The 16,578-nt window shown below is 41.5% G+C and overlaps 1 protein-coding gene across 1 annotated transcript; it reads left to right on the top strand.

Annotated features, from left to right (window-relative positions):
* Nucleotides 1-9,786: 9,786 nt before the first annotated feature.
* Nucleotides 9,787-16,311, top strand: LOC137073442 (uncharacterized). The gene is made up of 5 exons (XM_067441941.1): nt 9,787-9,922; nt 10,029-10,415; nt 10,838-10,990; nt 11,546-11,589; nt 11,692-16,311. The coding sequence occupies exons 1-5, from the start codon at nt 9,823-9,825 to the stop codon at nt 11,803-11,805; spliced, it is 798 nt and encodes a 265-aa protein (XP_067298042.1). The 5' UTR covers nt 9,787-9,822; the 3' UTR covers nt 11,806-16,311.
* Nucleotides 16,312-16,578: the final 267 nt, after the last annotated feature.

Raw genomic sequence — 16,578 nt, 5'->3', positions numbered from 1 at the left:
GAGACATATTATAAAGAACAGGGGGCTTGCTAAAAGCTAATATCAACAACTCCTCCGGACACCGCAGTAAAGCAGACGGATCACGTGCACTCCACTGACTTCACTCCTATTGGTTGTCGCTCGCGAAAATCGCTTCTCGTTTGCATAAAGTTGAAATTTCTGAACTTTTGTCGCGCGTCTCGTGTCGCTTGACACGCCCACATTCTGTCGCCAACGGTCACTGTCGCTCGTGTCGCCGGAAGTCGCCAGCGCTCCATTGAAATGAATGGGATCGTGTCGCTTTGTCGCTGCGTGTCGCTGGCGGTGTGAACGAGGCTTTAGGAGATATACGAATCTAGAGGTGTGCTTTTTCTTTTTGTTTGTGGCGGTTTGCAACACCAAGTATATTACCGCCACCTATCGACTGGGCCACTTGTTTCTCACATGGTTTCTCAAATGATTCATTCGAAGATTCAGTCTATTTAAAATATAAAAACACAAAACTACGTTATTTATTTATTTATTTATTTATTTATTTATTTATACTTAGCCTACAGGTTGTGATTCAGAGGAGCCAAAAAAACTTGGCACTGACTGACCCATCTTTCACGGACAAGCAATGTATGAATCTATGAATCCCACATTGAACTCGCTGAGAATTAGGAAGCAGTCATCAACAATCAGAGAAAGTTACTTTGAAATGTAATGTATTAAAATATTGCATTGATCCCTTAAAAAGTAACTAGTTAATTACTTTACTAAGTTACTTTTTAAGAAAATTATTGCATTTTTTTATTACTTTACATTACTGTAAAGTAATAAAAAATTACTTTATTTATTTATTTTAAAAATAAAAATTACTTTATTTATGCATTACTTTATTTATTTATTTATTTATTATTACACATATTTAAAACATTTGTTTGTATATATACAGTCTTGTTCAAAATAATAGCAGTACAATGTGACTAACCAGAATAATCAAGGTTTTTAGTATTTTTTATTGCTACGTGGCAAACAAGTTACCAGTAGGTTCAGTAGATTCTCAGAAAACAAATGAGACCCAGCATTCATGATATACACGCTCTTAAGGCTGTGCAATTGGGCAATTAGTTGAAAGGGGTGTGTTCAAAAAAATAGCTTAAATTTAAATTTGCCAATGAACACATCAACTGGCCTAAAGAGAAATGGAGGAACATTTTGTGGACTGATGAGAGTAAAATTGTTCTTTTTGGGTCCAAGGGCCACAGGCAGTTTGTGAGACGACCCCCAAACTCTGAATTCAAGCCACAGTACACAGTGAAGACAGTGAAGCATGGAGGTGCAAGCATCATGATATGGGCATGTTTCTCCTACTATGGTGTTGGGCCTATTTATAGCATACCAGGGGTCATGGATCAGTTTGCATATGTTAAAATACTTGAAGAGGTCATGTTGCCCTATGCTGAAGAGGACATGCCCTTGAAACGGTTGTTTCAACAAGACAATGACCCAAAACACACTAGTAAACAGGCAAAGTCTTGGTTCCAAACCAACAAAATTAATGTTATGGAGTGGCCAGCCATATCTCCAGACCTTAATCCAATTGAGAACTTGTGGGGTGATATCAAAAATGCTGTTTCTGAAGCAAAACCAAGAAATGTGAATGAATTGTGGAATGTTGTTAAAGAATCATGGAGTGGAATAACAGCTGAGAGGTGCCACAAGTTGGATGACTCCATGCCACACAGATGTCAAGCAGTTTTAAAAAACTGTGGTCATACAACTAAATATTAGTTTAGTGATTCACAGGATTGCTAAATCCCAGAAAAAAAAAATGTTTGTACAAAATAGTTTTGGGGTTGTACAGTCAAAGGTAGACACTGCTATTTTTTTGAACACACCCCTTTCAACTAATTGCCCAATTGCACAGCCTTAAGAGCGTGCATATCATGAATGCTGGGTCTCATTTGTTTTCTGAGAATCTACTGAACCTACTGGTAACTTGTTTGCCACGTAGCAATAAAAAATATACTAAAAACCTTGATTATCCTGGTTAGTCACATTGTACTGCTATTATTTTGAACAAGACTGTATATATATATATTTTTGGCCAAATGAGAAGGCCACACCAAAATATAAATAATAAGGCTGAAGGAAATACACATTCTCACTGTACAGTAGAGGGTGCAGCTCAAACAAACCTTTCCGCCACATTCTGGATTGCAGAATAATCTAATTTTAACTGAATCATCGATGGTCATCACCAAGTAGGCCTACGTTGTACAATAAAGTGAGATTATGCATTAAAAAAAGGGGAAATTTAGGTGGCAAATTATATAACAGGGTTTTAGACTTATTTGAATGCACTTTTCAGTTGAAAAAGAATTATCAGCTCCATATAACATTCTAAATGGAACGCCGATTGGTAGTGCAATTAGTCCATTATTGTTTAATTTAATGATTAATGTTGTTATTGAGTAAATCCATTTGAAATTGAATTTGAATTTGATCCATTGAATTTTTCACTGTTACATCATATATATATATATATATATATATATATATATATATATATATATATATATATATATATATATATATATATATATATATATATATATATATATATATGTGCCATTTACTTAATGATGTTATGTTAAATTTATAAAAGTTTATTATGTAAGGTGAACACTGTTATCAATTTAATTTGCCTTTAAAACTTTTAAATAACAACAAGCACATTTTTAAAAATAAAATGCAAAAATAACTAATTGGACAAACTAAAAATATTTAATTGAGAGTAGGAATCTCATCCAATGAATTTGTATAAGTGCCCACAGCCTAAACACAGGCACCACTCTTCTGTATAATGGTACAACCACAAAATTACAGAAACTCCAACATAACTGAACATTAAACGGCCCTGCAGACAGTTTGGGCAGTTTCCACTAAATTCCAGAAAATAGTGGAAAAAAGAAGTTTGTGTCATGTTGTATGCAAGATTCTGGATGTTGATATCAAAATGCAGTGGTATAGTGGATATCTGAAATAAAAAAATTCACAGTTTGCCATAACGGCCTAACATCATGAAGTTTTTCTTCATAACCTGGTACAGAGCAGCACAGGAATCCACAACTATCTTTGAAATGGTGCTGGTCCCAATCCTGTACTGGAACCTGAAAGACTCACCTGCATGAGACAAAAATTACAAAACATACACAGACAGAAATTAAAATGAACAATAACTACGTTGATTTGAAACAACTTTGATATGCAGTCATACCAACATGTTGCCAAGAATCGCAGTGTCAATGACAGATGCTCTCTATTGCCAGTCTCATCTTGGTGTCCTGTTTTGTTATGAGGTGTTCAGCTTTCCCCAGCAAGAAACCAAACTCCTCTGCAGTCATTCGCAGCAGCTCCATGGACCCAGTCTTACCATTCACCTATTTGAATGAGAAATAAAGGAAGAAATACAACTTACCACATTACATGTCTTTTGTATTTGTAATCTTACTGTTGTTGCCAAACCACTGCAACACAAGCAGGCAGCTACTTTTTCATTATAAACATGTTTTACTAATCTCCAACTCTCTCTGTAGCACAGACAACCCCTGCTGCCTGCATGTGCTTATCCAAAATGACTTCAAGACTGAATAGCAAGTCATGTAGTCTGAACTAGGCATTAGTTTAAAGAGTTTTCAGTCGAGAATGTACTTGTTTAAAGCTATAAAGAGAGCACCTAATTGAAAAATGTATCTGGCGTTTCCGAGTTGTGAGCAAGGGGGTAATCTAGCGCTCGGGAAGCGTTCCACCCCTATAGGGGCTGCCATTGCTAACCAAGCCATCACCTGCTGTTAGCATCCCATTGACTCCATTCATTTTTGAGTCACTTTGACAGTGAATAACTTTACATCTGAGGCGTTTAAAGACTCCATTTGTCCATTGTTTATTTCTAAAGAAACACGACAATGCATAAAAGGCTCCATTACCTTGTATATCAAGATACAGGTGATGGTTTTCCTGCTGGACATCACTGCCTGACGCACCTCCTCCAGTGCCTTTTGAACTGGTGTGCCGTGACACCACACTGAACACTTCCGTGAGCCTGAACGGGTCATCAGCTGGGGACCACCACTCATCGACGTTTCGCTCCTTTAACCCCAGTACGTCTCGTGGTGGCGGAGCGATGGCAGGGATCTCTCCCTGCCACCCCCTGCTGATGCCCTAGGTGTTTGCCCCCCAAACCTTCTCCTTCCTCCTTAGCCACAGCCAAAAGCTGCCTTTCTCCGCCTCCTCTGCCAACTCTTTCATGGCTTTCCGATGTCTCGCTCCTGTGCATCCCATGTCGCGGAGTAGGCGAGCGGATGAGGAACCTACAAAGCCCCTACACCCCACTTCCACAGGGCAGATAATGGCTTTCCAGCCCGCCTCCCTGCACTCTGTCGCCAGATCCGAGTACTTGGCTCGCTTCCGTTCATACGCAGCCTCCACACCTCCCTCCCATGGTACAGTGAGTTCCACCAGGAAGACGGTCTTGCAAGCTTCTGACCACATGACGAGGTCTGGCTGCAGGGATGTTTCCACTATCTCCCTGGGGAACTGGAGCTGCTTTCCCAAGTCGACCCTCATGGTCCACTCACATCCCGGTGAGAGGAGCCTTGCTATATCTCTCTGGCGGGAGGGTCTGACACTCTCTCCAGCCCTCGCGAACTGGATGGAATGTCGTCCACGAGCGGAAGGTCTGCTGTTTGCCTCCTTTCTGCATGACTCTACCACCTCTGCCAGCTTCTTCAGTACTTGGTCATGTCGCCACCTGTAGCGGCCTTGGGACAATGCTGTTGTGCAGCCCGACAGAATGTGCTGGAGGCTTGTGTTGCTGGTGTTACAAAGGGAACAGGTCTCTTCGGCACCAAACCATTGGTGGAGGTTTCGGGGACAAGGCAAGGAGTCATAAGTTGCTCTGATCAGGAAGCTGAGCCTAGCTTGGGGGATCTTCCATAGGTCGGACCATGACATGGACCTGTCAATGAGACCTTCCCATGCCGTCCAACGTCCTTGTTGGCCCTGGGACACCGCTTTGATGTTAAGGCGTTCGTGCTCTGCTTTTGCCACTTCCGCCACCACCATGGCTTTTCGGTCTTCTTTGGAAGCCTTTGACCAGAACAAGGGAAAATTGCCCCTCCCAAGGCCTGCCCGGCCCTCCTGGACTCTGCCGACCACCTCGCGGTGCTTCAACCTGCCGATTGCCACATCGACCTCTTCTTGGGCTTTCCACTTTCTTCCCGTTCTTATCTGGGTGCCCGCTGCTCTCACCAGCTGGTCAGTGGTTTCCCTCAGCTCCAGCACCAGCCGAGCCTTCTCTTGCTTGTATCCCACGATGATGGATCGAAGTGGTAGCTGTAGCGTGTTCCTCCCGAAGAGGCCTACCTCCGAGAAGCATCTTGGTAGTCCCAGCCACTTCCTGATAAACGAGTTTGCCAGCCCGTCCATCTTGTTTACCACTGACGAGGGGATTTCGCTCATCTTCAGTGGCCACATCACCCTTTGGTACAGTATTGTCTGGTAACACCAAACTTTGTACTTTCCGGGGAGTTGGCTTTGGTTGATCTTGAACAGGCCATCTGCGAGCTGCTTCCTCACTGTCTCCCCCATCTGCCTGTCTGAGAGCTCTGCTGTATAGGTACGACCCAGGCTACGAACCGGTTGATCTGCCAGCAGTGGGATATTCTCACCACCTGCGACAAAGATGGTGTCGTCATTTCTGACTCCCTTCCTGATCGACAAACTGCGTGACTTGGGTGGTTTGATCTTCATCCTCGCCCAGCCCACAAGCTCGTCGATCCTCTTCAGCAGTCTTGTTGTACATGCTGCTGTCCGGAGCATGGTGGTGATATCATCCATGTAACCTCTAACTGCTGGTAGTCTTATTCCTGATGGCAGTTTCACTCCTCCGACCATCTTCCTAGCCCCTATGAGGATGATCTCGAAGGCTGTGACGAACAAGATGGGCGAGATTGAGCATCCCATGGCAATGCCTACTTCCAGCTGTTGCCAGCCTGTTGTGAAGTCCTGGTGGGTGCAGCACATCTGGAGGTCTCCAAAGTACTTGGCCACCAAGGCTCTTATACCGATTGGGACATGGAAGAAGTCCAAGGCGAACTCGATGAGTTGGTGAGGGACTGACCCATATGCGTTAGCAAGGTCAAGCCACACTACGTGCAGGTCACCTCTCTCTCTTTTCGCCCTTTGGATCTGCTCCCATATTACTGCAGAGTGTTCCACGCACCCTGGGAAGCCTGGCACACCTGCCTTCTGGCAGCTGGTATCGATGTACCCATTTCCTGTGAGGTAGCTGGTCAACCTCTTGGCCAGTATGGAGAAGAAAATCTTCCCTTCGACATTCAGGAGGGCGATACTCCTAAACTGGCCGATCGTTCTGGAGTTCTGCTCCTTTGGAATGAAAACTGTGACAGCTCTCTGCCACTCTGACGGGATAACTTGGTTTTTCCAGGCCACTCTCAGCAGATTCCAGAGGTGTCTCAAGACCCCTGGGCAGTACTTGTAAAGCTTGTATGGTATCCCGTTCGGGCCTGGGGCTGAGGCTGATCTTGCCTTCCGGACCACCTCTGTTACCTCGCTGAGTTTGGGGAGGGCAGCATCAAAGAGGGAGGTTGGAGGAGCTGGGCGAGGGACATACCCAGGGGATCCCAGCGGAGTTGACTTCGCTGGGTCACTGTACTGCTCCTTTATGTAGCTCTCCAGCTCAGATTTGGTGATCTCAAGCTTTCCGCTTCTCTTATCCTCTAGCAGCTGTCTGGCATGCTTGAAGGGATTTTTAAAGAAGTTACTCCTCTCTTTCTCCTTCCGCCTTCTGCGCTTGCGGATGCGCTCTGCCCTCCGTAGGCCGGCAAGCTCTTTTCTCACCTCGTCCCACAGTGGTTTCAGGCCCTCCTTCTCCTCTCTGCTTGCCTTCCTCCACTGTTTTCGGAGTTGGCGCCGCCTCTTCACCAACTGCTCGATCTCCCTCTCCCTCCTCCCCTTCTGCACTGGACAAGCTCTCCGCTTTCCAGCAGTAGCTCCGAAGATGCCTATGCATTCATCATACAGGATGTCTCCGATACGGTTCAGCTTGGTTTCCACTTGGCCACGCATCTTACACTATCGCCCCGCAGAAGCTGTTTTTGTAAAAATAGGCTAACGATTGCGTCATAACCAACGCGACTCTGTCGCACAGTTGAGAAATTACCGTATAGACCTGAGGAGACGCTCGCAGGCAATCTTTTACTGTCTATGAGACAGTCGGGGGGACGTGGAGACATAAAGTCTGATAAAGTCAAGGGAGAAGAATGGGGAGAAGCCCATAGTGAGCCAAAAGCAACGGGAGAAAATATTTAAACAACGTGATTCAGATTTCACTTTCCACAACTACTAGAAGACCTACAGCTGTCAGACAGGAGGCTCACGTCACATCTATGTCGTCAAGCTCCGGCTGAGCCTGCGCAGTTCGCTCAGCCATCAGGAAGTGAGTGCTCCTAGGTTGACTTCATTATTTCGCTGTCGTTGACGTAAATGGGATCGCTCGGTCCATTTCTTTTACTGTCTATGGTTGTGAGATATCCAGTTGGCTAGTCCTTCTGATTTTTGCCGCTGGCTCTGATGTCTCTGTAGGGGAGACTTTTAAGCCAGAGTGTTCTAAATGTGATTCAAACTAGTTTGAATCAAAAAAAGTGACTGCTATTAAATGACAGTTATAATCTTTGCAATACAAACATAAAATGTGTGGTTTCAATTCAAACACAAGGAGTGAAATGTTATAATTCACCCCATAGTCTGGGTTATTTGAGGGGTGAGATCATGATATCCACCGGAGTGATATGTAACATAATGAAATAAAGATTATGACACAAAAAAACAACAACAACAACAACAAAACCTTTTGAAAGCTTTTTTTTCAACACATTGATGTGTGTGTCACTCTCAGTCATAGTAATTGACCATAATACATTTAAATTGAACAATTTAGGAGGTTTTTCTTGTTTTTCAGTGTCAGACTCTCTGGCCGACTGATGCCTTATGTCTGAGTCCGTTTTGTCCGATGACTTTGTCTGATGCCTTTTAGTTTGAGGCTGTTTCATCCGATGCCTTTTGAGGTCCCTGAGGTCCGGACCTCGGTAATTCTCCGAGGTGTAGGCTACATAATAGAAGTAGCAAAATAATAGCCTATTAAGGCGGCGTGTACAAACGGGTGTTCTCGCCTCGTCCGGCGTATGTTTTCAATTGTTTCCAATGGATGCGCCGCACTTTTCAATAGCGTCAACAGCTGGCAGGTTTTCTACAGTTCAATTTTGGGTGAACATCAATGTCCAATCACATTGGAGGAGAGGCGGGACAAATGCCACAACCACCAACCGGCGCTTCGAACAACGACTGGGGTTTGACATCACAACACCGCAAGAGCGCTTAAGAATTTAGATTTGATAGTTCAGTTTACTATGCTCTTCTGGAATAAAAGTATAAAAAGTGTTGCTTGATTCAACAAAATTAAAGGAAATTGATGACCATTCTAATTACAGTCCTCCAAACCCTTTCATCTCAAAGCAGTAAAACGTCCACTGATGTGAATCAAAGATAAGAGCTGAAGGTCTGAAAGATCCTCACCAGTGTCAGTCACTCACAGATAGAGAGGCCAAGACTGGCCCATGGAAGAAATATTATGCAAACCTCTTAAACTGTTTCTGAATGAAAATGTCAATATTATGTTTGTGAATGTTTGTATGGTAATTCAATTCGAAGTACTTTATATAGTTATTTGGCGCTTTTACAGGTGTTTTTCTGTGCAATCTGAACCTTTTACTGGTCACTGGTTTAGTTAATAGGCTAACTGTCACATGTCTGTCTGTTTAGTTTAGCTTTTAGTTGTGTTTTGATTCTGTCACGTGTTCATTTGTTTTAGTTTCCTGCTACTTGTTTGTTTCCTTGGTTACCCTGGTTAGTTAAGTTCTGTTCAGCTGTGTTTACATAATTATCTCGTACACACACACACACACACACACACACACACACACACACACACACACACACACACACACACACACACACACACACACACACACACACACACACACACACACACACACACACACACACACACACACAAATAGGGAATCACCAATACAAAATTATGTATGGTTGCACAAAATCAGAATTTACTATTTCCATTTTTTACGTTTTACTTGCTACTATAAGTATAGCAATACCTGTTGTAGAATATAATGCAGCTAATTTCAGCTGAATGGACAGCTGTTAGTGTCAGTAACCACAGTTTAGACAAGCGGAGCAAACTTCCTTTGTGCAAATGTGTGCACTCTAACCAACAAACTAAACCACACAAGGCCAATGGAAACATTTGTGCTTTGTCACCAGTGATCAGAGATGTGGAGTTTGAGTTTGACGATGTGAAGGTGTATGGTGTAAGTGGTCTGAATATACGAGTTGTGGTTTCCTGTTTTGACATGTTTACATGTTGCTTGCTTGAACCCAGTACAACAGAGAATTGAAGTTTACAGCTGAACTTTGATTAAAAAAAAAACTTGACCAATTGAAAGTACAACATTTCTCAAGGGAAGATACTTACCTGCATGTCTGAAACCAAATGATTTGATGCTAAACATATCTTACATATCTATCAGACAAAAGTTTTACCCACTCTTCATTTCTGTTTGATGGTTATTTCCATTTTTAAGAAATGGAAATAAAGTCTATAGCGTTACCTATAATTGGTTAATACTGCTCTTACTCTTTGTATGCACACATGATAACCTAATTTAATGACAACCCCCTGTGACGTGACGTGAACCAATGAGACGAGAGCTGCCGTCTGTAAGACCTTCACCAGTGTCAGTTATTCACTGTCACTCAGAGATGGAGGGGTCAAGAAATTCTATCATCGTGTTTATGTGTAAGAAAAATAGTTTTCAGCTGTTTTGAGAGTTTGTGAATATTTCTGTATTGTATTTCATATTTCAAATTGTAGCGCTTTATTAAGTTATTTTGCTCTTTTACAGGTGTTTTGTTGTTCATTCAGAACAGAATCTATGGAGCAGAAATTGAGATTAAAGTCAGACCAGGAGACAACATCACTCTCTACTGTGATCTCCCTGTAACTCTTGGTTACAGCTTTTTATGGATAAGAAACTGCTCTCATGAAAATCAACCCTCTCTCGTAATAGATTGGAGGAAATGGAACCTGGAATTATTTCCGCGTTTCAGCTCTGTCTATAACCACTCCAGTAATTCTAATTATCTACATATTACTAACATCAGTGTCTCTGATCTGGGACTGTATTACTGTGCAGAAATGGGGACTGAGGTATATAAAGATGAAAAAGGCATCATCTCATCATCTGAAGTATACAATTATGGAAAGCGAACAACTCGTCTCTCTCTTGCAGGTAAGAAAACAGATTTCTGCTAGATTTTATTATTTCATTGCTTGTGTATTTCTGGAGAACTTTCTCGCAGAAGGACCAAGATGAACAGAACAAAAGTATTTTTACTAAAATTCATACATACATTTACATTTTTATATATTATATTAGATGCAATAATATATTATTATTGTGACGTTTTGTGTTTTTCAGTTTCATGCTACCTGTTAGACCCAGTCTTCCCATGTTTGTCTTTGTTTAATGTCAGTGTTAGAATGTGTTAAAATTCTTTTGGATTAAATGCTTTTTGGATTAAAGATTATTGGAACTGAATTCTTCTTTCTCATGTACTTCTCTTCAGCCACTTAACCATAACAATTATTATTATTATTATTATTATTATTATTATTATTATTATTATTATTATTATTATTATTATTATATAGAGCGTTCTGGACCCTTGAACATCACCTCCACTCCTCTATCAGACTGTGTTCTCTGCTGGACGCTGCTGTTCAGTGTGTGTCCGGTGTGTGTTCTCCTCTCCTCACTCATGTCATCCATCTGTGTGTACTGTCTCTGTCACACTCAAACTACAGGTATCTTGTTCACTTTTCCCTTGACACCTTTATTGTGATTTTTCTAATATAAACTAATGTCTTTGATCAGACATTAAAGCTGCTAAGAATATAATACCTGTGTAAAAACAGCAATTAGTTTTAAGCAATTTAATAATAAAAAAATACTGTGATTATTGTGTGGAGCACAATATTCAATCCTCTATAAAATGATTTTATTTTAATTATTTTAAGGTGCCCTTCTAATAATAATGAACTATGTGAACTTACTATAGTTTTAGTTACTATAGTTTTTTACAGATTAAAAAAAACATAATTGTGAATTTAAATTGATATTATTTAACTGGTATTTTGGTGTTGTTATAGTGTAATTATACACTTAAGTGATGATGAATATTAATTTACTACATGTATAGTATAGGGTTGGATTAGGTTTTTTTGCATGTAATTGTGCATAATATTCTGTTATCACCATACTAAAAACATTCAACGTGTAACATGGACACTGTAAGATAAACTATAACTATATAAAATAAACAGTTTACTAAAATAAACATATTTTCACATGATCTTTAGGTTCTGAGCAGAGTGCAGAGATACTCACAGCGGATGTTATTAAGGTATTTATATTAATTCAGTGATTTGTTTTAAGCTTCGCCATGCATGTCAAAAACAATAGTTTAATTTGTTTCATGTGCATCTTCATCTCCTATTCATTTCAGGGGGATCCTACAGAGAAACATCAGTGTGAGACGAGTAAAACTGGAAAGATCTGCCTCCACACTGAAGTCTCTTATAGACTGCTGACATCTTCATATCCATATGACAAGATGTGATTCTACCTGCTCAGTTTAACACTGAAAACTTGCTGCTTTGTATTGCTCACTCCTTTTGCACTCAGAAACGTCATTACGTGTGTCATTACGACACAGTTTCAGTCAGTGTCATGTCAATCTTGAGTACCTATAGAGTAGCATTGCATCCTGCATATCTCCGAAAAGTCTTTATTTTTTTTATAATTATATAAGAAAGATGCGCTGTTCCGAGTCTTTCCGAAAAAAGCCGAGCGGGTGGGGGCGTGTCATGTGAGCGGAGCTAAATAATGACGTGTGCAGCAGCGCGCTGCAGTGAGGAAAGTGAGTCGCTCTGTGAGGAAAGTGATTCGCTCTGTGAGGAAAGTGATTCGCTCATTGAGGAAAGTGATTCGCCCGCCGCGTGAGGAAAGTGAGTCGCTCAGTGAGGAAAGTGATTCGCCCGCCGCGTGAGGAAAGTGAGTCGCTCTGTGAGGAAAGTGATTCGCTCTGTGAGGAAAGTGATTCGCTCAGTGAGGAAAGTGATTCGCTCAGTGAGGAAAGTGATTCGCCCGCCGCGTGAGGAAAGTGATTCGCTCTGTGAGGAAAGTGATTCGCTCATTGAGGAAAGTGATTCGCCCGCCGCGTGAGGAAAGTGATTCGCTCAGTGAGGAAAGGGATTCGCCCGCCGCGTGAGGAAAGTGAGTCGCTCTGTGAGGAAAGTGATTCGCTCTGTGAGGAAAGTGATTCGCTCAGTGAGGAAAGTGATTCGCCCGCCGCGTGAGGAAAGTGAGTCGCTCTGTGAGGAAAGTGATTCGCCCGTCGCGTGAGGAAAGTGCTAATACAGATCGACCGCCGGCCTATCAGTGGGTAAGTCAGTAGCTACTGGTTATATCACCTGTTTAGCATCCTACAAGCCAGCGCTTTGATGGGCGTAGCCTGTTGCTCTCTCCCTCGCTCTCTCTCACGCGCTTCCGGTAGAATTGTCCGTAAGGCCCATACAAGGAAATTCCGCCCCCACTAACGTCAATGGGGACGCATGATCTCAAAAAACTTGCCGAAACGTATGACTAACCGGAAGTAGTATTTTTGACAAAGAAATACTCCCATCAAACGTCCACCTTAACTTTTGAAACTTTGTCTATGTTTAGTATGGGATTCCAAGTCTTTAACAGTGTAAAAAGATCAGTATGCATGAAACAGCATTTCACCCCCCCTTTAAGGCAGTTTTCCCAACCGGGGCACATCTGATGACGCATCTATAATATGGACTAACTTGAAAATAATGCTTTATGTATGTTTCTGTCAATGGATACGTGCTGGCTCCTCGGTGATACATTACAACAGCGATAATAAAAGAAAAAACTTTTGCAAAACGGTCTCTCTTTGTAAATTTCAATGCGAGTTCAATGCATGCGAGTGCTGCCATATGTCCAAATATGGCCAGTTATTTTCACCATCATCACCCTGTAGCGCCAGAAGACGCGAATGAGAACTTGCGCGTGCTGTGAGAAGATCTGTGTCTGTGCGTCATCCGAAAGAGCGCACACGTCTCACAGTCACAGCGCGCAAATATTGAGTTATTTTTCAAGTCTTGCTCTTGAACGGACAAACTTGCACAAAAAGTATGTCAACATGTCCATCTTGATGAGTATCCAAGCAGACATAGTCTGTATATGCCTTTATACAGTCGAGAAAGACGATGCATATCCCTGCATTAGGTCTTAAAGGGGCAGTAGCCTTTACTGCTGTCTGTTTAATGTTCAAACAAAAGATAAGGACATCACTCACTGCTCTTAATTGAATATTTAAAAAAAAAAGTTTAATAAGGATTAATCTTTCATTTAAACAGTTACATATGCAGTTATTTTACATTTGATCATTTATTCAATTTTTGTAGGCTACCTAAAAACTAATGTTAGACTTACCTAAAAACCTGAAAAGCATTGTTTATTTTATCAGTTTATTTGCTTGATGGTATTTATTTGTGCTACTGCTTGTATTTAAGTTATTTGTTCTTTATTTGTTCTTTTCTTTATTTTTATTTGACAGTAGGCCTAGCCCCTTTTTCCCTGAACATAGCAATTTCTAGCCTGACAAGTCCATGTATGTATCGCTGCAGCCCGGAGACCTGAAGGTGGGAGGAGCTTACCCAGCAAGTGGGTGGAGCTTATGCTGCAAGTAGGAGGGATTTGACAAATGTGCAAGTGGGAGGGGCTTATGCCACGAGTAGGTGTGTGGAAATCCTTTTCAGTCTATGGGACTCCCCAAACTTCATTGAGGTCGAGGACCGCAGTGAATAAGAGAGGCAGGAAGTAGCGACAGTAATGAAAAGAGACCATTAAATATCACGTTTTATATCATGGTTTAATTTCTCACGTCTTTGTTATTATCGTGTGTCCAGACCAAGCCTGCAGTCTCCCTCTCATTTACTGAAGCTTTCGCGCCTCGATCGCCCCCCGGTGACCGGTCCCAGTATAGCCGCCCCTCTGTGTTTTCTAATGGACGCGAGACAAACTAAATAATAAAATTACGCTTCAAAAATGTTTCCCCAAAGTTAGTTTATGTCACTGAAGGCAGTTATCATCACGATGATTTCATTTCAGGTGTTCGTTTTAAAAATAAGTTTACTTTGAGTTAGTTATTTGATGCTATAAAAACGGGGGGTGTGACGTCATGATTGACAGCTGAGACTGACGGCTTCTCTGAGTGAAGTTGTCACTGAGGCACTAACAGACTTTTTTCGACATTTTTGGGAGCAGATTAGAGCTTTAGCTTTAATTTCTACTTTTCCATAACTGTTTATTTCACACCAACATTATTAATTGTTCTGCACCTGCGAGAGTGTGGGCGGGCTCTTGATATCGCGACTGTACTTCCTGTTCTACTTCCTGCGCTCTACTGCGCAACTCCGGTCCCGAAATCGCTACTGCGCAGACTCGGTCCCAAGATGTCCGCGCCGTGCAAGGGCGCCTGAAAGCTTCAAATCTGCCAAGCGGAAACGGATGATGTCGAGTCGTCCATATTTTTTTACGGTCTATGGTCCAGACTGGCTTTCAACGTGACTTCATAGTTTACATTCGCCGTATCCAGTCAGCAAGACTCCGAACAGATCCGTTCTTTGTTCTTTTCTCAGAGAAAAGCTTAACTCCGAGTCTTCCAGAGTCGCGGCCAAAGCTGATTCGAAAGACCGCCGTTCGCCAGCTTGTGTAGTAGCACGCCCCGCCCACCGACTCTATACATGATGTGATTGTCCTGACCAGAGTTTGGTTTTTACAGCTCAAACGTGTATTGAGAGATGCTAGACGATACTCGGGGCAGATTAGATTTGCTGCTGCTAGGGTGCGTCTAGATTTCTAGGCTGAGCAAATTCTGAACCGTACCAAAACCGTGAACCTAAAACCGTGATACAAACCAAACCGTGAGCAATCTGTACCGTTGCTGACCTAGTGTAACATATGCATGGGGGTGCCACAAAATTTAGAACATTTTCAAAGTGTGCCACGATCATCTAAAAATTATCCGGCAGTCTTGCCCGACAAGAGCTTGAATTTCCGTGATATATATCGAGTGAAAACACAATAAATAACTCAGTGATTTCTGTAAATTTGTTTGGCCCAATCATTCGTTTAGTAAACGGCACTTTTTCTATCTGGACACGGTCACTGGGCATAATAAACATGCAACTTGTTCATTATCATTACCTGTGAAACTGTTTTCTATGGCAGTTAAAATAATATTGTCTTTTTATTAGTCTATTGGTTTTGACTGGTTTGAGGTCTTTTATTGGTATAGGCAAGGGATATGGCCTCAAACACACCATAATGCAGGAAATCACATCTACGAAATAATGTTTAAAAAAAAAAAAAAACTTAGACAATGTATGTGTGTTTGGGAGGCTTTTCAAACTGGGTAGGCCAAATACAGGCGGAAATGGTACCAGAGTAATTTAGTGTAAATACATTACTTTGTGTAAAACAAATGCCAAAGTGATGCATATCTCCAGAAAGTAGAGACTCTAATCTATAGGCATTCTATGTACTAAGTACTTTACTACTAAGTATAGACATCCTCCACAGACATTTAAAATCGAAAGTATATACATGACGATTTCATTCTGGAGTGGTTAATCAAACTATTTAATAATCAATTAAAAAGGAATTTATATCTATGTTATTACACTGGGCAAATATTAGACCAGTGGAAAATTAATGCATTTTTGGAAAATTAAAGGATGGATGATTCATCTGCGGTGTCAGCTTCTGGCAAGACATAGGAATTAATTTGGCGTGACCATAACAGTGCATTACGAGTATTCTCTAGGGTCGTTGAGTGTACAACGGTTATACACTCTTCATTACGGTGTATTATGGGATTTAACTAATGCATTCGATAATTTCCACTGATTTAAGACACCACTACAACAGATGGATCCTTCACAGCCTAGCCTATACCCAAGAAGCCATTGCACGCTGGTGACAACAAGATTTGTTTTGAGAGAGAAATTGGCAAATTACACTTAAGAATTGGGTTTCAATTTACTAATGTCTAATGTCTAATGATACATTTACAATGTAAAAAAGAAAAACAACAACAACAGCAACAAAAAGAAAACCCCAACAACTTTAAAGCAGTTCAAATGTTGACTGATATCTTACAGTTTGTGAACCCTGCTTTGTTTTCAGAAAGTAAAAAAAAAAAAAAAAAGTCCAGTATATTGTCACTCAAGAACAGTCCTCCATAGGCTAGACTGTCCCATTTAACAACACTCAGTCTGACATTTGCAGCCTTCTAAGGATGCAGCTTTTGGATTGGGAC

The sequence above is a fragment of the Pseudorasbora parva genome, chromosome 4 (assembly GCF_024679245.1).
Source record: "Pseudorasbora parva isolate DD20220531a chromosome 4, ASM2467924v1, whole genome shotgun sequence".
Lineage (NCBI taxonomy): Eukaryota > Metazoa > Chordata > Actinopteri > Cypriniformes > Gobionidae > Pseudorasbora > Pseudorasbora parva.
Note: the sequence above shows the minus strand (reverse complement) of the source record. Positions and strands in the feature narration are given on the sequence as shown.